The 20,543-nt window shown below is 36.9% G+C and overlaps 1 protein-coding gene across 5 annotated transcripts in view; it reads right to left on the bottom strand.

The window, feature by feature from the left end:
* FBXL4 (F-box and leucine rich repeat protein 4) overlaps positions 1–20,543 on the bottom strand; it is a 65,949-nt gene that overhangs the window by 23,445 nt on the left and 21,961 nt on the right. For all 5 annotated transcript variants that reach the window (XM_054062766.1, XM_054062767.1, XM_054062768.1 and 2 more), the window contains 2 exons: positions 17,146–17,390; positions 7,814–8,027 (listed from right to left, as the gene is read on the bottom strand). In XM_054062766.1, coding sequence (XP_053918741.1) covers positions 7,814–8,027; positions 17,146–17,390 — 459 coding nt within the window. The remainder of the gene's footprint in view (positions 1–7,813; positions 8,028–17,145; positions 17,391–20,543) is intronic.

Below are 20,543 nucleotides of genomic sequence, written 5' to 3' on the forward strand. Positions count from 1 at the left end.
ATTTACAGGAAGGGAGATTGGGACCAGCTGACTCAGCCATACAAATGCACAACTGTGAGAACAGATTGGACCAAAACATCTCAAACTTCAGCACACACGAGCGCTACTTCTCCTGCTGCAGACAACCCCCTCCCTCCTGTGCAACTACTTGTCCTTCACACAAGTATTACTGCATACATATTACTGTGTCCAGAATGACTTTGGGAATTCTCCTTAGAGGCAATGGAAGGCCCCCAGCATGTCACAGACTACAATTCTCCTGTTGGAGAACTGAGCAAGACATACCACAGACAGAAAAAAAACATAAGAAGTTTGAATCATGTCTTTCTGGATGTAGTTACAAAGTAAAGTTGATAGAGAAATTAGCAAGTTAACATACCAAACAGGTTAAAAACTCCTTCTTTAAAATACTAGTAAAAAAAGATCTGCCAAGTTATTGCAGGTAAACTCAAACCTCTTAACGTTGAACATACATGCATGAAGAACCCCATGATGAATCAAAAAGCTGGCTATCAAGTCAATTGGAAAGCAGAGAAGGAAACTACCACTTGGTTTAAGAAAACTACAAACAAGCTCTTGGCAAATCAAGAAGAGAAATCATACATGTGGCACTTATCATTTGACACTGAGATAATCATCTCACACAGGTTATTTGTTGGGGTGAAGTAATCTGAATCAAAAGCGTACCTGGAAGCTTTTACAGAACAACCTGACTACTGGAATTGAGATCAAACTTTTCAGAAGGGCAGACTAGCAACTAGAAGTTTAGCTCATTCCCAGCTTCACATCAACAGTTTAAACCTCCTTTGGTAAGACCCATCCTACTTAACAATAGGCGTTTCCTGCTCTTCACCAAGGATGTGTTTCTGATGGGTGCAATGGTTAGTGATTCCATGGGCAGCAAAGTAGTTTTCATCTGTAAGAATTAATATAACAGAGGGGACGCATGCAGGGACCTAAGAAACACACGCTGGTTTAATACAAACAGGTCATACACATGATGTGATCATCAGCTGAGAGATGTGATGGCTTTTAAAGGGTCTTTAAAGCATATGTGGTCTCTGGTGTTTCAGTGGTGTACAATAAATCCCTAAAAGCCAAAAATGGCAGGGAACGATATGCCAAATTAGAAGTAAATGGTGGCCAATTTTTTTCTATGCTTAAGCCCTTCAGTTCCTTGAGCTCACTAGTGCTATTTCACAAGGAAGCAAATACAAGAGGTCACCTAATATTTTACAAGGTTGTTTTTGTGGCCTTTAGGAAGAACAAGATACCCATGTAGTTCCAGACAGAGATAACCACTGAAAGTCTCCAAATGCTTAGTTCATAGAAATGCTCATAACTCTTAAGTGAGGTTTCTTTACCAATACTTTTCTCAGTTTTCCAGAGGAAAAAGCCTGAGCTTTGTAACTAACTGAACCTCTTGCAACATAGAAAAGCATGTTATCAAGGTACACAGTATTTCAAGTCCTTATACACACTCTTATGTAGAGTACCCTATACAGCACCACACATATCAGAGAATCTCAAAGCATTCTGAAATTTATCCTAATACCACAACTACAAAATAAGAACCTTGCTATAACACAAATCTTACTGATGGCAAAAGAGCGGCACACAGGAACAGTGAATCTCACAAGTGCTCCCTGTCCTGGTCACAGATCAGGAGAACAAAACCCATGGGTTAATTCCTCAATTACAGCCATCAGCACCAAGTCACAGAATCACAGAAGAGCTGAGTGTTAGAAGGGACTTCTGGAGACTGTCTAGACCAGCCCACCTGGCTCCAAGTCAGCTAGCCGGGACAATCAGACTTGAAAAAAAGCTGTTGACAACTGTAGGAGCCAGTCTTTTCCACACCTTTTCAACTGATGTTTGCATCCCTGCCCTTAAGTACACTTGCGATTGTGGTAATGAAGTTATGTTTTCTGTACAGAGACATTAATGCAGGCAGTTTTCATTTATAGATTCAAAATAAATACGGCAGCAAAAGTACTTTCTTCTAGAGTGCAAGCTGGCATTAGAATAGGAATTCTATTCTCTCCCAAGCATCCATCAGCCATCACCTTGGAACATACAACATGGAACAAAAAAACATGATGAAAAGGGTGAAAATCAGAATATATTTATTAAATATTAGCTCTCCTCTCCTTCCCACTCCACGAGATTCTTGGATTACTGGACCATTTTTAAGATGAAGAACTGGAAAGTCATGAAACTTTTGCCTCCAAAACTTTATATCACAAGTTTAAAAACAAATACAATACAAACACTGCACGAGAAACAGGTAAGAGAAGAATGAGAGTACACTGAAATTAAGGTGGAATGAACCTTGTTATTGAGTGCAGATGTTGCCTTTCAGGAGTTAAAACACTCGCCTCCTCACAAACAGGCACAGTGCAATTTGTAGGATAGGATTCAGGATATACAGGGGCACCTTTTTGTTCTCTACAGTCACTTGGCAGTGCCAGGGACACAGCAGGGACTGGGACACAGCAACACTGCAATTGCAGAATTAATTTAATGGATGTAATTGTCTCTGTAGTTAATTCAATTACTTTATTTTGGTTTTGCTTAAGTTGGTCAAATTATGCCCTCCCTCATGTCTGCAAATCTGTTTTACATCTTCATTCTTCACATCAGAGCCTCAAATGACCAAATCCAGCCCTATGAGCCTGACATGGGATCTGAAGGCCTCATTAAGGCTTAGTATTGCGTGATTATCTGTCAACAGTTCAACATCCTTCCAAGCACCCACGTTCTAGCTAAAGGCCTTCACTTCCTTAACCCCCACCATTTGCTTGGAATTCTTAATCCTAAATATTTGTACCTATGCCAATGAAGTTTCACTCAAGCCGAAAATACTCAGACAACAGGTCCGAGAAGTAAAACTTAACCCGTAACAGGCTACTTCAGAAAACTCAGTAGAATGACTTTATGGCAGCATTAACTCATTGCTCATGGCATAAGAAAGTAAGAGCTGTTACATTTACTGCTAAGACTCCTATGCCTCTCCTTGGCATCTAAAATTTCCACTGTTCTCTCTCACAGCTGCCCAAGTTCCAAATTTGCTCTTGGTCAAAGATATCAGAAATACAACACTTGCTTTAAAATGTGTGCAAAACAAAGTCCTTTGCCCATTATAATTTGATTTAATTCCACTTCATTTTGTCTTTTGACAATAATTGTAATAAATTCTTTTCTTCATACATTATAAAGAATCTGGAATATCATGCAACATGAAATACATATTCTTACATTAAAATTTAGACTCAGGAGTATGGAGACCGTCAAGTTATCCTACTCTAATTATAGCTTCAGGTTTTTTTAAAATACAGTTTTCGTTGCATTATCTATATGGATGGAATACTTCACAATAAGCATTAAAGCAAGACAATGTTCACACTCAAACCATAAAGAAGTGCATTGCCAATTACTGTATACAATAATATCTTCATTGTTCATTGTATTCTTTAAATGTATCAATGACTACAAGTGTTTAAAGTATGCTGTGAATATGCTCACAATGAATAAATATTAAGGAGTCGTGTATCAGCAAATACCAACACCACCCGCACAAAAATCCAACAAATGTACTAGTGGTCTTGAGCTAGTAGAAATTACATTTACAAAATGCTGGGATTAGTTTCTCAAGGCAAGTTATAAATAATTTCAAGCATATTCATAATCAAACAACCTTTAAGAATTAAACCTTTAATAATGAACTGAAAGCAGTGGAAAACTGAGCTGTATTTAGTGAGGAGTAGTATAGTGATGCAGGAGAATTTATTTTTTTCTCTGTTTGTCTTGGTATAAGTTACTGAAAATCATTGGACTTTCCTTCTTGTGACAGAGAGGTTGCAATAATTCAAGGGTGTTGGAAGCTTCACTTCAGAGGTTTGAAACTTATTTTGTTCAGAGAAACTTACACTCAATAAGTCAAGGAAATAATATTACATATGGCCTTAAGAATCAGCAGGGTTAGGACCAAAGACCATAAACTCCTCCAGATAGTACAGCTATCTTCCAAAATAGCAATGCAGTGCAGTAAATAGCAGAACACCAAAACTACCCACTTCACCAAAAACGTATGCTGTAAAACTGGTGGTTTGATTTGCAGAGACAATGGGAATATTTTTAAACACAAAACTCATTCAAAGAAAACAGCTAAAATAAAAAGAAACTGTCATAACAGCTGCTTAGATGATTACATGATATATTGTCAATTTTATCAAATTTCCATTCTCCTCAAAATCTCTTTTTCTGTACTTAAAACATAAAAATCGTTAACAGTAGTCTCCGCAGAGTACCTTGTCAGAATCAATCCACTAGTGTCATACTAACCATATAAACAGAAAAGTACAACAAATACTTTAAAAGTTAAAAGCAATTTTTCTCTCTTTTTTAAGCATAACCCCCCCCCCAAAAAAAAAAAAAAAGGAAGGACTACTGCAAGACAGTCTAAGTAAGGCGATCCCACACCTGGGCAGGTACATCAGTCTGGTTTCATTTAACCAAAATACTATTTCTTTTACTAAAATAATAATACTGTACTTCATAAAGTATCATGTAGATGCAGAAACAGGTTTCTTACATACTGACAAAAAGGATGGAGAATCTTCATCCCATATCCTATGTTACCTAATCACACACCCACTTTTACATCCAAAAGTACAAGTTGTACCATTTACCCAGATGTGCTCTAACACAACATTGCATTTTCCACAGATTGACAACTGTGGAGTAGGTAAATGACCTCTTTTTCATGGGCATCACAAATAACATGAAGAGAGGAGCCTTCCTTTAGAAGTCAGCGCATTAAGTCCTATTTTGCTTTTCTTGCTCTCTTTAGTGTTGCTCTTTTAAAAAAATATTATCACTTCTATAAAATAATTCAACTTCAGTGTTTACCTTGATCAGCCATAACAATAAACTCACGAGACTGTTTATACGCATAATAGGCAGCCTCCCTCCCCATTTTATCCAATTCCAGCGACTGCCTCTAATTGTGTAGTAAGATACCTATTTATTCCCTCTTCACACTTTGGCAATTACCTAAAAATCTCCAGTAATATCAGAAGCACATCACCTCAATTTTATATTAAAGAGGTTAAGACAAGATGAACAGAGATTCCATCCTTCTGTCAAAAAAAAAAAAATGACAACACACTGATAATTATGGTAGGACCTGTACCTTTGCCATCCTAGATTACAACACAAGAAGAAAATTTAGATCAAGAGACTTGGTGCTTTATTTTGTTTCTTCTGTGGTTTATTTTTAAGAAAAAGCAAACCCTGATTTATTTAGGAAAACAGTGGGCTAAAATGGAATGAACAGTCTTTTGGCTTTTTTTTTTATTTTGAGATAGAACTTCTACAGAAGAGCAGAACACACACACACACACACATTAGCTCTGTTTTTCTCACCTTCTAATTTACTTTCTCTTAATAATCACATAGCAATTTTCTTATTTGATTCATGGCCTCAGATTCTTTTCTCTGAGCAGGTTCAGCTGCCAACAATATGCTGCGCCAAGCTCTTGATTAAATGATAGCACTGTTCCATTGTTTGCTCCCTAGAATCTCCACCAATGAAACAGCAGTAGTAGCAGAAATTTCACAAAACTTGAGAACAATACTGTATTATAGTTCTTTTGACAAATTTTAGAGAAGCCTAAATCACTTCAGAGCATGCTTGATCAATCTACTCTGTCTTTTTTTTCATCTAGACACCAGTTACTATCTAGTATCTCTGTACCAGCTAGAGTACAGAAGAAAGAGCAGCCAACTTTGTATAGAAACCCAAAGATTTGCACTAAGAGGCACTAATGGTAAGAAGGTAATGTTATTTCTAAAAATTAGTGACTTTTTAATTAAAATCCTAATTCAATCGATCTTCATTCTTTTCCGTTTACTTTTCCACCTGTGATGCACAATGCATATTAAGTGGCTTCATATTTCCAAGTAACACAAAACCATCCTCTTCTATTTACCCATTTAAATTTCTATAAATATCTCTTCTATGATTTGTTAGGAACAGTGCCTTTTATTTATACTTACATATAAAATTGAAGCACAATCTCAAGCTCAATGAATTAATCTTGGCAGCTACAAGCTTGTGCACACAAAAGGTAAAAATGAATACGGGCTTCAAAGTTGCTAAATCTTTACTACCTGCATTCAATTTAATTTCAAGTTCTGTTCAGCAAAGTGATAGCCTGAGAAATGACTGTCAATCACCTCAGCTGATGCATTATTACCAACATGGAGTCTCAAAGTTTAGTCTTCTTGATTCTACCGAGGCAACTCCTATGGTTAATTAACAGCAGAAAAAAAGAAAGTTACACAATCTTTACCTCTGATACAACTATCTTTTTTGGATCAGAAAAAGCCTTGTGTAGTACAGACCACAGGCTCAAAGCGAGGTAAGGAGATTCACCCAAGATTTACAGAAAGTCTAGTGAGATATAAAAATAACAGAGACCCCCAAGGTACTGAATCAGAGCTCTATACAGAAGGCACTTCAAAGCAGGGCACACCAATTTATTTTTTAGAAGAAGAAGAAAATAATAATTGCTTCAATACATGGAGCAACTACCACAAAGTAACAAGTTACCAAGGGGCACTGGCTTCATGGTGACTGCCTGCACACCCCACAGCAAATGCCAATCATTCTAGGCAGCCTGCTCTTTAATCTAACTGCCTTGCATTCCCAAGTCACTGTTACACAAACGTACACATGACTTACCAAAAAAAGGACAATAAGATGCAACTAACTTTGCAGCACTTATGTTAGGTGTGAACTGCTTATAAATAAGATACTATAACTTCAGTTTCCCCTTAGACATCTAAGTAGACAGAACCTACTGCTCCAGCTCCAGTCCTTATCTTCACAATCCAATGTCACAACCTCCCTTCTGTGTGCCAAAAGCATAAGCAGAAGAAACAAACAGAAGCAAACCCTTCTTACAGTCTTTACACTAGAACCAGAATTGCAAAGACACGTTTTTTTCCCCTATTTTGGAGCTCTACTAAAGCAATAGCTTCTGCAAGAAGTGAGGCACAAGTATGACAGCTTCCATGTAAAACAAGAGAAGTAAGGCTGTAATACAGGAGTCATGCAGCTAGCAAGAAGGAATGGAATTGTCTCTAAATTGAACTGCTGAATTTTCTAGGATACAACATTTGTAAAACAGTAAACTACAACAGTCTTCTCAACTGTAACATGTAAACCTTTCCATCTTAGACACGAAGCATGGTGCAGCAAATGATAATAACCTGATTCAGGCAGGTGAGTGGCTGTATAAAGAAGTGACTTTTAGATGACAAATTAAAAGTTGGGTTTTTTTAAAAATTCTGTTTCATGTCTCAAATACTACTAATATACAAAGACAGGGGGAATCCAGTAATTAGTAAGTCATTCTAAAAGATAAAATGTTGATAACAGCAGTAAGTTCCTAAATAGGATAATTTCCTAATTACATTGCCAAATACAGTCCGTCTGGAGTTGTCACCAAAACAAGAGAAAAGCTTTCACATTTGTGATTTCACTACATTGATAAAACAGCTGGTGAAAAATCACCAAGCTTCCACGCAAGTTAAAACATGCAGGCTTTTTATTTGTGTTAAATCCAGAAGCTATTTGAAAATAATAAAAAAAAACCCCATTTTTTTAAACTACCTTTACATTTTCTAAATTTACCTTTGAATTCACATGCAAAGTTCTAATTCACTTCTTCATTAATTAAAAAAAAATCCAACTTTACCAGAATAGAAAGTATTGATTGCAAAAGCTGAAAAGATCTGTTCTTACCTCCACTTTCGTTCGGTACAGAACAAGACGCTTTAGGCTTCCCACTTTGGCAATGTGGTTGAAAGCCTGAGGTGGTATTTTATCACATGATGAGAGATTTAATTCCTGAAGATTTGGACACATTTCAGTAATGACCTCCAAACATGTTTCATTGAGGAAATGGCCACACGACAACTCAAGGCGTACTAATTCAGAGCCACACACTTTCAAGAACCTGCAAAAAACACATTTTAAGTGGAAAAATAAACATTTGAATACTGTGAAAATCTTAAGCACATAAACCAGGAAATGGTTCCTTTCCTGGAACTATTGAAAGCCTACACACCACCACTCTTATGTCACCTCCAGTACCTAAGAGAAAACATGATTAGGTTAAAGTAAACTAATTGTAACTACTCTGAAGAAGTTACTTCTGAATCAAATTAGCACAAATCACAGACAAAGCAGCTTTAGGTTCTGACACTTTCACCACAAATTTAGCATTACTTCTTCGGTTTAACTGATACAATACAAATCCCAGATTGCTACAAGGCTTTTCCTGGCACAAAAAGTCCTGTTGCTGCAACTCATCAGATATTAGCTTTCCCAAGACTTTGCTCCTGTCAAAACTTAGGACAAAATAGCGGCTGGCCTTAAAAGTGGGTGCATTCAAGGAGGCATTCCTCAATGACACCAACAGTAGCACAGGACTTGAGATCATCTTTCAAGATCTAAGTTTTCTAATTATTTCCTTTCCTTACCTTTTCATTACTCACTCAAGTGATACTTGCCATTCATCATTACCTTTCTTTATTCCTTTCATCTTGCGCATTATGCGGCCCTAGTTTGAGTATACAGATCCTATGCAACATGGAGGGGAAAGGAGATTCCAGGGTGGCATCCCCATGCCTGGATGTTTCCAAAAGTCATCTGAAACTTTGACTGAGCTGATCTACCACTGGGGACACCAGCACTTCAAGTGGGTGCTTGGAGCAGATGACCTTCAGACGTCCCTAACACCGAACATTTCTAAGCCTATGCAAACAGAAATGAAGAGTGGGGCTGAGACATGAAAGGCGCAACCTCAGCCCCAGAGCCACAGGCGTTCTGCTAACTGTGGCCTTCAAATCTACTCTTCCACTATTTCCAACTCTACAGTCTCTCTTTAGAAGCTATTTTAGCTTGTGAAATCAGAGTTTATCAAACACCAAGTACTTATTCACTGTTTTCATACTAGATACAGTGAATTGAGCCAGTCTGGTAAGCTATCTATGGGAATATCAGAGCAGAAATGACACAACAATTCACAACAATTAACAACAGGTATTTAAACATTAGAGTGCTATTTAGGACTAGCAGTAGAGTTCAACACTGCCATGGAGAAATGCAGGATGCAAATCCTCTGGAAATCAGAGTAGAGGCATATGGATTCATTGCTGATTACCAATTAGCCAATTCCTCTATTTAATGAGTGTTTTAACAATACATTTGCACAGCTTCTTTCATCAACAAATTTTCAGGTTTGTTTGAATGGTGATATTTTCCATAAGACCTTGTCAATTGCCACTTATTATACCTCTAGCTTTTAATTTGCTAACAGATAAATATTTTATGAATTACTCCATTACAATAATGGATGTTAGGTTAACTGCCATATAATTTAATAGGGCTTGGCTGTTATAAATGTTGGTGCAGATCAACATTTTTCTCCTCTAGGACTACTTAAAAGTTAACATTATCAGGTCAGGGAAACACTGTGAACCCTCTAGACTTGGAGAACTCCAGGCTCACCACCTCAAGGAGTTATTATCCTCATAGTGTTTTATTTAAATTCATTACACTTGAAACACACAGGTAGAGCAAACACAGCAACAGCAACGAGCACTGCGCTTCATGGCTTTGCTGCCTTTTTGGAATAGGTTATTCAGGATATATTAAACAGAACAGCAAGGGGGATAAAGCGACATGCAGCAGCATAAAAGAGTGAGCTGACACGCTTAAAGTAAATAGATAAATAGAAACAGGAGGAGGAATTTGAGCAAGTCACCAGCCTGCACAGGGCACAGAACATTAGGCACAACTATAGAGTTCTATGAATGACCAAGACACCTGAATCATTGTTTGCTCTCAAAAGGTTGTTCAGGACGGAGGTTTTTGCAAAAATCTTTCTAAGCGGACCTCCAAAGCCATATGGCAAGGTAGAACACTGGTTTTCATGCTTTCAGAGCAAATGTGGCATTGCCTTCATACTTCAGACACCCAACAGATGCCTGGCTCTGACTTAGCTCATTTGTAAACAAATGAGTTCCCTAAGAGCACCTTCTACCTAAATCAAAGCTTTGTCACATACTTCTCCTTTAATCACTGAGGACTGACCGATGACTGTTTTTAGGCTCAACTCCTTTCTGCACAGTCACCCATCCTTTTAGTTTTGCTTTTATTTTCAATGCTTTATACATACAATTTCTGAAGTAACTTCCCTTCATCTCTTCATATTTGTTATGAAATATAATTGACTAAACCTAGAAGTATGTGAACACGTACGTTTACTTTGCTAGGCACTGGACTGGGCCTTTTCCTCTAAGTTCATTCTCATTCTAAGTGGTAGTATTTTAGGGTTGTTTTTGTTTTGTTTTGTTTTTTTTATTGGAGGTGGTGGTGTTTTGTTTGCTTTTAATTAAAAAAGAAGAAATCTCACTTTCCATCACTTCCTGCCTGTTTTAAGAACTGCTGCTCATTTTCCCCTTCTTCAACTTTTGGAAGGTGACTTAGTCATAGTGAAATCCTTGTGAAACATCAAATATCTCTATTAACACTTAGGAGACTGTTTGCTCATGCTGATGTTAAATCATGCTCATGAGGTCAGAGTCTATTAACAACTTCCAATCTTGTAATTAAGGTCTGTATCATAAAGATATCATGAGTCAAAGAAGATCCAAAATTAAAGTATCAAACCACAAAAGACAACACCCTTCATGTCAGGACTGGCTGCATAAGACCTCTCAAACAAAGTCCTCAAAATACCTTTAGACTTACGCTTTAAGAAGGTACTGAACGTATCACATTTGCTCCAGTGGTTTCCAACATAACTGCACTAGATCCAAAACCTACATTCAACTGTTAGCATAATGGCCCCCACTTACATGATATCCCACAGTTTGAAGTTACTGAAAACTCTACAACAAGCAAGGATCAGTCCAGTTCTCTCTCATGTATTCAGCCTTCCTAAACATAAATAGCTACCTAGTTTAGATTCCTTTAGTATAATTATCCCAACAGGTCTTAATCATGCTGATTTTACCAAATCTATTTTCACTGAAAATCTTAGGTAATCATTTCATAGTCATTGACATAGAAATCACTACATTTGGTGTTAAAGGGGGGGACAAGACCCACAAAATTCCATTTATGAACAACATACAGTTGAAGAGATTTTTTTCTTCAGCATTTTCCCTTGTAGTGCAACCTTATGCTAGCAATCAAATCAGGAATGTTACCTCCATTACTTGACAAATAGAGCATTGCCCCATTCGCCTAGCCTTCCTTGGCGTCTTCCTCCTAGAATAGGTATGTCATGAAAACAATCATTTCAGTTTGCTTCAAGCCGACTACACGCTCCCTTCAGCTACTCAGGTCTCCTGCTTTCCAGAGCATGCCACCAGACAAGAACAATGTCAAAAAAACCCACTGGATTTTATTCTTCCTCATTTAACTCCTAAGATCTTGAGGTCTTCTCTTTCTTACTGCAGTTCTATCTATATTATCACTTACACAAACTTGGCAGAGGACTTTATAATCACAATCGAGCTTGCGATTACAATCTTGCATTTAACCCTTTGGCTTGTGGAATTACATTTTGATACACGTAAAACCCTGTTCATATATTTTTATATTCTCAACGACATTTTGCCTTTCAGGACTGCTGTGTTACACAACAGCAACAGCACCAAATATACATAACTGTAACAACAGTGTTAAGATTGGCACAACTTGGCCAGTAGGTCAAGGGAGGAGATTCTGCTCCTTTATTCCTCTCCTGTGAGACCCCACCTGGAGTAGTGTGTCCAGTTCTGGAATCCTCAACAAAAGAAGGATATGGAGCTGTTGGAATGGGTCCAGAGGAGGCTACAAGGATGATCAGAGGGCTGGAGCACCTCCCATACAAGAACGATCAGAGGGCTGGAGCACCTCCCGCACAAGGACAGGCTGAGAGAGTTGGGGTTGGTCAGCCTGGAGAAGAGAAGGCTCCGAGGAGACCTTACAGTGACCTTCCAGTACCTGAGGGGGCTACAAGAAAGCTGAAGAGGGACTGTTTACAAAGGTTGCAGTGATAGGACTAGGGGCAATGGGTATAAACTGGAAAGGGGCAGATTTAGACTGGACATAACAAAGAATTTCTTCAGTGTGAGCGTGGTGAGGCACTGGCACAGGCTGCCCAGAGAAGTTGCGGCTGCCACATCCCTGGAGGCGTTCAAGGCCAGGCTGGATGGGGCCTTGGGCAGCCTGATCTAGTGGGAGGTGTCCCTGCCCATGGCAGGCGGGTTGGAACAAGATGATCTTTAAAGTCCCTTCCAACCCAAACTATTCTATGATTCTACAAACTGGAGAAAACAAAGGGGTACATAGAGGTGTAGAAGCATGAGAAATAACAAACGGCAATAGGAGGGCTGGTACAGCAGTGCGCTTTGGTGGTAGCCAGATTAGCAGGTCATCAAGATCCTTGAACATATGTACATGCAGCTTCTTAGTACACGCAGATTAGGAGACTAAGGACAGAAGCGGTGCAAGATGGAGAGACTACTCAGTGGACAAATTGCTTTGGTTACATGTGTCTTATCCTGGTGCATGCACATACTCAGGCATTAAAGTGAGACTGAGTGAAATAATCTTGGTTTTAAATTGAACTTGCTTTCCCTCCCCCTACCCTCTTCTAATTGTTACAATGTTATTTTCTACTCTAGCATGTATCACACTTTTTTTGCCAACAAACCTTAAAAACATTGCATGCAAGTAAGGAGAATATTAAGTATCTGATCTTGTGCTTTCCTCAACACAGATTAAACCACTTCAATAAAAACATGCAAAGCAAACATTATAACTCAGTGTCAGTTACAGCAACTCTAGTTTTTACTAAAAGCTGCGGGAATTAAAGTGAGACAGACATGATTTTTAAATTGAGAATCCCTGCCAAATCACACATTATTCCTATTTTCTGTGTCTGAGTATTTGATGTATCTTTCAGTAACTTCCCTGACCTTCCTGCTAGTTTGATTGTTAGCAAGGCCTCACCAAGTTAAACATTTTCAAGATACACCTTTACGAAACAGTAACTAAAGTGTTCAAATTTTAGCAACAACAAAATTTCTAAAGAAGTACTCCTGGATGTGCCTGACATGTAAACACTGCATCACTAATCTGAAAGCAAAAAGCTATTAATTTTCACAGTATAAAGGGTTAGATTAAAAATCCTAATACCACAGGTACTTAAATCAAAGAGTTTAAATAAGCAAATGACATTTATCTGTGATACAATGAAACATGCAGGCAGAACTTGGGTTTTCAAACTGTCATCAGCCCTGAGCTGTTTTAAACTCAGAGCATTTATTCAGCATCTCAATATTTAGTATATCTCCAGTCAAATTGCCTCACTTTTCCTATGTAGGTCTTATCCTCCCACACTGATATTCCCCTAGCATGAACAAATCCACCACACCTCTAACACCGCTAAAAGAAATGCTTATGTAATGCTTGCTGTGAAATCTTTGTTTATTCCCTGTCACTGTGCACCCCAGACACTTGAGACTGCTCAGATTCCCATTTCGTCTTTCACTTTTCTGTATACTTTCAGTTCAATCTTAACAGTAAAGTTTAGTCAATTTATATTATATGCTGAAATTAATAATTTATGGTAGTCATTTTTAGCCCTAAGGAGTAGATGTTATCAATAAGTTAAAATACCTTCAGCTTTGCCTCGGGACGTTCATATGCCTGAAGCATTCTGTCTTCTCATGATAATACAGTATTTGCTTCAGTCATTTCTTAAAATTACTCTTTAAAATAAAATTTCTACTTTAATACACTTTTGCAAGAAAATATATATTTCCAATTGTTTCTTACAGTCACGTCTCTATGAGCCTTTAAAAGCAACGCAGACGTTTACATAAGCTGTTTGTTTTAATAAAGTCATAAGAAACCATCGATAAAAACATTTTTTAAAGATATTTGCCAAAATAATATTGGAGCAAGAGTAGCATTTAAACATGCCCTGATTTGCAGAAATCATAACCTAAACTGTGTAGTTTTAAGAATGAAACAAACTCTACCTGTTTTGAATTCAACAATGCAAACAACAAATGCTGAGAAAAGTGCAGAAATAAAGAAAAAAAAGAAAGAAAAAGGCCCTGAAAAGGTAAAATGCAGTTGTCTGTGAGGATACAGCATCTTATGTTTAGCATTTTGCTGGTTTTATACTGCAGCAATTTGTAGTGTTTCTGAAGTTATTTATAAATTTCCTTTAGAAAATGTTTTAATCCTTAAATTGACAAATATAGGTTGGTGTTTTAAAAACATTATAATGGAGTCCTTCAAGCTGTTACAACTTCTAGGCAGAATTCTCCATACCTCCAAGGAGCTGGCTTAAGAGCCACTCACAGTTGCTTATGCAGCAACTTATCACAAAATTTATAAGCCTCAAGTACTGGAAGAAGCAATTTAGGCTTGTTCCAGATCATCTTCGAGTTACAAGAAGACCTTTTCACCTATTAAATCCAAAATAAAAGGTGCAGCTTGGCACTTTATAGGCACACTTCATTGCCTTATTTAAAAGTTTCTTTGCAGAAAAAGATTGAGAATAGCAAGACCAGAGAGCAAGCCAAAGAGAACAGGATAAAGAGAAAACAACAAACTGATTCAGAAACATTCACGCACTAGGCAGCAAAAAAGAAGATTTCACATTAATAAGTACAGTGGTACATGTCTTCTACTGTTACATATAGAGATAGACAGAAATAACTAAGTATTTAATTTCTGCAAAGGACTGAAAAATCTGATTAAGTTTTTAGTAAGAGTTAAAATCAGCAGGTAACTGATAAAAGCAGCAATGCACTCTTGCCAGCCAACGAGGAACCTCCTCTGCAATACTCACATTCTGAAGAGTAAACTAGAAAGAAAACTTAAGTGTGAAACAGAGTTCCTTAAAGTCAAAATACCACCATTGTTTGAAAACTCTTTTGCATAATATCTCCCAAAAGTCAGGCTGGGTGAGGAACATCTAGAAATCCAAAAGGAAAAATTGTGAGAGCTCATGACTACATGTCCTGGATGCTACAATATTCACATGATGGTGGTTTCTTGATGACAACTAGGACAATAAAGTTAAAACATTAGTTGACCGATTTCTCCTTTGAGGAACAGCATCTCTTACCAGGAAACTATTTTTTTTTTTTGATGAAAGTTATGTGAATGCTTTTGAAAAGCAAGTGTTGTTCTAATAAGTCAGTCTCCTGCTTCCACAGCAAATGACCAGCAAGTTTTCCTTTCCTGGAGGCCTGCAAATTTGACAAACATGCTGGTGAAAAACATCAAGAAGAAAATTTAAGTTTGGAAATTCTACTAAAAAAGACACTTCTATAGAATAGAGAGTTGCAAAATTATTTCCGTATTAGGAAAAAGAAAACTTTCAAAATCAGACTTGGTTACGGTGGAGAATATTTGATTCAGAAGCGAGAATTCTGAGCAGAAGTCGTCACACCTGAAAATAACCTACAACTTTGTTTCAAAAATTTATGACTGAGCTATGTCTCCCATTCACAGACTGCATGTATCTCCTCCATTGAATACTTTTTCTCAGAAATACAGATAACTCACAATTGTATCAATGTCTGAGAACACTTATCCCCCTTGTTACAAATATAATCCATTATAACAAATATAAACTGACCACACTTATTCACAGATTAATACTCAAACAATGAATATTTATAATTCCAGAAAGGCTGAGTACATGAAGTGCTTCTATTAGCTCAGCACAGAATTAAAAAAAAAGTTATTAGCAATGAAGCTATTTTCAACTAACTGGAGTTCAGAAATGACAGAAATTTTCATCAGTGCTGCATGTTAAAAATACTAAAATTAAACCCAAAATCATTAAAATTAAAAAAATTACCATGAAGAAGCACATACTTTAAATTTTCAAAAGACAGATCTAAAAGCTAACCATTAAAAAGCAAGCACTTCAGGACTTCAGAATTGACTTCTCAATTAAATCTTGCATATTCATCCTCTACAAAATGTATCTAATATGAAATCCAAATTTAGAAGAAGTCTTTATATCCCATTGAACAACCAGCTGATATCTATCTCCCTTTTTTACCAACAAGCACAAAAGAGCACAAGGTTCCTGGATTATACTGGAAGGTCAGAAAAAAAGGAAGCAGCATTCTCATATTGACAAAACATTTTTCAAATTATTTTACTTCCCCAAGGAAGGCACCCAGACACCAAAGGAAAGAACATGTTTGTATAGATGATTTAACCTTTTAATTCAGAAAACAAATGAGAGTTAAGACAATTTTTTTTAGATGTATTAAGCATTTCTGTTTCTTATCAGTCATGTTCTGCTTTCACCTGCCATTGCTGATTACCTCTTAGTTGAAGCAGCAATTTTTGCTTAAATGAAATCCATTGATAGATGCTGTTTAACTAATGCAAACAAGCAAAGAAGCAAGAAATGATATGTTAAGAAAGCAGAGAACACGGCTGTTATACAGAGAAGAATCCCTATGAATTTGCTATTCTAATGACCTACAGCACAGTCATATTTTCAGCTCAGTGGAAGATGCACATGCAAACTCCCTGTTTCCCAACAGGGCTAACGTTTTAAATCACTTTTATGAAAATATTTGCATTTACATTGCACTTCTGTGATTACTTAAGGCCCATACCTTGTAAGCATGCACTGTAATCAGTTTATTACTGCAGCCATTCTAACACAGTAGTACTGATGACTCATCTGCACAACGAACAACCACAAACATTCTCTTTGTGACACCAACTTTTGACAACTTGGTTCTGTGGAGTCATTAAGAAGCCCAGAAAAAAGCAAAACGCTGCTCACCCTCAGTCTGGCATAATGCAGACTCTACTGACTGAAACAGACTTCTGCTCCTATATCTTGTTATCTCTTATTGTTCTAGCTGTTGTTTTTTAACACATCCCAACGAACACATCCTTTATAGTAAACCAAAGACATTTCTTGTCTTTTAGTAAGGTTTCAAATATGTAGTGAAACTATTGTGCAGCAGCTCTTCAAAGAGAGCCTGTAAAAAAAAAATTTCTGTACATTTAGCACTGACCTGCTAAATCCAGAAACAGAGATGGCTCCCCTGTTTCCAGTCCAAGATAAATTCAGCCACTGGACGAGAGTGCAGCGAGACTGTAGGTATTCCAGAGATGTGTCATTAATCCTTGCCCAGTAAGGTTGTAAACTGAGATGAATGTACTGTAGAGGATCACAGCAATGTTGATATAGTAGCTTACAAGTTTGCGCTAGTCTACACAGGTCTGGTACCGTAAGGTGACTCAAAATCAACTGGATGAGCTATAGTGAAAACAGAAAAAAAGTCACAGATGGTCATATAACACTTGAAATGTTAAGGGAAAACTGCAAAGGAATAAGAAAAGATGTTCTAACTTCAAAGCAAAGTAGATCCTTTTACTTAAAAGTAACTTCTCGAATAAATTATTGATTATTAAATAAGACTGCACTGCTTTCCAATTTGACAATGTATTAAACAAGAAAGGAAAAAGCAGATCAGCATATGAAAGTGACAAGAAGCTTTCAAACTAGAAGTTTCTTTACCCAGGCTAATTTTAACAGTGATTTATATGTAAACACTATGTTTACATATTTCCCTTCACAGTGTCTGCACTGCCATTGATCAGAACACTCAATTGGCATCTTCCTTCTTTTCTGTATTTGTTTTTTAAGATGGCAGCACATTTGCAGAGTACATGGAAAAACCATACCATATCCCAGCTTCCCCACATCTTGAACTGATTTCAGATTTATTAATCTGCTTTAAAAATCACTGGTTTGTCTTCTATCCTATATCCTCTCTCATCCATGCTGGACTACACAACTAGGCAAAAAAATTCAGTGTATTCAGATCCTCTGTTATGAAGTAATCTCTTTCTTGCTGTAATACTTTGAAAGCATTTTTGTTCTATCCCAGAGCAAAATCTGAAAGGCAAAACCTCTTTTTAGCTTTACCAGACTGAATGATCTCAGCTTCAGAATAATCACCAGCTCTTTTGATGACCATTACTACAAATGCTTTCATCATGACTTATCTCACACTCAGAAATTAAGAACTATTCCGTCTCCTATCATGTTTCATTTTACTATCTAAAGAAAGATCACCATACACAGGCAAATACTCACTTTATGAAATAATAAAAAAGCTCAATGAAAAAAAAATCTCCTTCAGCTTAGAAACATGAGAGAAAATGGACTTGAAAAATTGATGTTTACTTTACCAGGGCTGCCTTGAACAGCTATAAGTACCTACATTCAAGTTATGTAACTAAAATTGACTAAGGTCTTTCAGGCAGATTGGGAAACAATAAATCACTGAAATGAATTAGTGTAAATGAAAAAAAAAAAAAAAAACACCCACAAGCCAGCTTAAACTGAAGAGAGTCCCCTGGCCCCTTCAAAATACCACAATGTTTCATTTCAATGTCTTATGAGGATTCATAAGACAAAACTGCCAAAAATCAGAATAAAACACTTGACAGAAAATGAAAATGAAGCTTTTTGTGAAATCCAAACAGATTGTACTTCCAACATACCAGTTTATGCAGCTAGCTTCCGCCTCCCCTCCTCCCCCCTTCGTTTTTGGAAGAGAAGAAATAAGAAAACAATCCAACTTCCTGCAAAATGAAAAATGTTACTTCCTACTCAGCTCCATATTTAGTATCTGGATTTCAAACATGATCTACGACTCTTCAAAAAATTTAACTTTGACTCTAAAGCCAAAATACAGTGTTTGCATATACTCCAGTTTCTCTCAAGCTTGATTTCAGCCTTCCTTTTTTCCTTCTCCTCACTCTTCCTTTCCCCTAAAAACAGACCAAGCTTTGTATCTCTGCAGGTACCTGGAACTCTGAACCTCTGCTTGACGCAGAGACTCTTCACAGACATTTCAATGGGTCGGCAACGTGTGTGTGTATATATATATAGGTATGCATACATAATAAATGCAGCTAATATATTATAACCAACAAAGCTTGCTCCCAACTGACATTTAGGTTGTTGACATTTTGATATCTGTATCTAAGTGAGAGCAAAATAACTAGGAGCTAACATATAGTCCCAAGTGAATATATTGATTATTGCTTGGCTCAGACCCATACTTAAGCTTAAAAGCAGCTTAACACAGTTTTGTTTGTCATTCCAATATTAGATACCTAAACACATTCCTATTTTTGTATGACCATCAATTCACTTCAAACAATTTTCAATATTCGGAAAGATGGCTTTAAGCTATTTTGCAATCTTTCAGCCATTCCTTATTCTGAAGCCACCTAAATATCTATTTTATGATTGTCTCCCCCCTCAGATTTTTCCCATGCTTATTTAGCAAGTTTTCTAGAGCAGAGAGTTCAGCAACTAAGGCTGCACAGGTAGCTAAATTTACGTCTACAATTGGGATAAAAATGTCTGATAAAAACAAAGTAACACAAATTTTGCTCAATAGGAAAAAGAGTTATTTGTCAACTTCTGAGCAATAAAGATAAAGGTGAATGAAACTATAAATGCCTCACCAATGTCCATTTACACTAACTGATGACTTCACTGAGTATTTCACAACATACAAGATGTTGCAATCTTTCCACACCTGAGATGAAATCTCTTGCCACATGAATGTCTTAATGAGAAAAAAGAAATCCTTTATTTTTTACTGAAATTACGCTACTTCATAATATCTAGAATGAAAAAAATATAACGAAATGTCACTACTACAACGTTAAGATACAAAGTACTTTTTTCTGCCTTTTGGTTAAACAAAGATAACAGGTTCCAAACCTACAACTAATAAACATTAATCACCACTAGTCTGGAGTCTGGTGTCTGTCAGAAATTCACTTTTTATGTATGTGTATCCTAGCACAAAGTACAATTTGATACCACAAGTATGTGACACAATGTGCTGTATTGTGCTACACCATGTTCATGGTGATTTCAAGAATGCCACAAAACTGAGGATCTGCTTTGAAAATTAATTTTGTAACAGTTTCTTGCAAATGACTAGTTTTACTCTGCATTTATGAAAAATTATGGCAACCATTACTGTTTCACACTTTCTTATAAATCAATCAGTAGAAACAACAATTATTGGAAAAACAATAGAAAGGAATATAACGAGGAAAACAAAACAATTTATACAACACCTTTTTAGGCTATGATGGACCAAAAGTACAACAGTACTTTCTCTCCCGTTTCCAGGGCAAACATGACACATGCCAGCTTAAAGATGTGGCAAGATCAATATCCGCTACACTGAAAACTTCCAAAAACTGGAGGTTTCCAAATCATAGCAATTCAACACACAGCAGCATACAAATTCATTGTGCACTGTTTGCGCACAAAAAGGATCCTGACTCTTACCTGATCTGCGTGTTTTTTATCATCACCATAGACTCTGATTGCAGCACCTTACATAAACACGTATATTCTGAATTATCACTT

This window comes from Cuculus canorus, chromosome 3, assembly GCF_017976375.1.
Source record: "Cuculus canorus isolate bCucCan1 chromosome 3, bCucCan1.pri, whole genome shotgun sequence".
NCBI classification, from domain to species: Eukaryota; Metazoa; Chordata; class Aves; order Cuculiformes; family Cuculidae; genus Cuculus; species Cuculus canorus.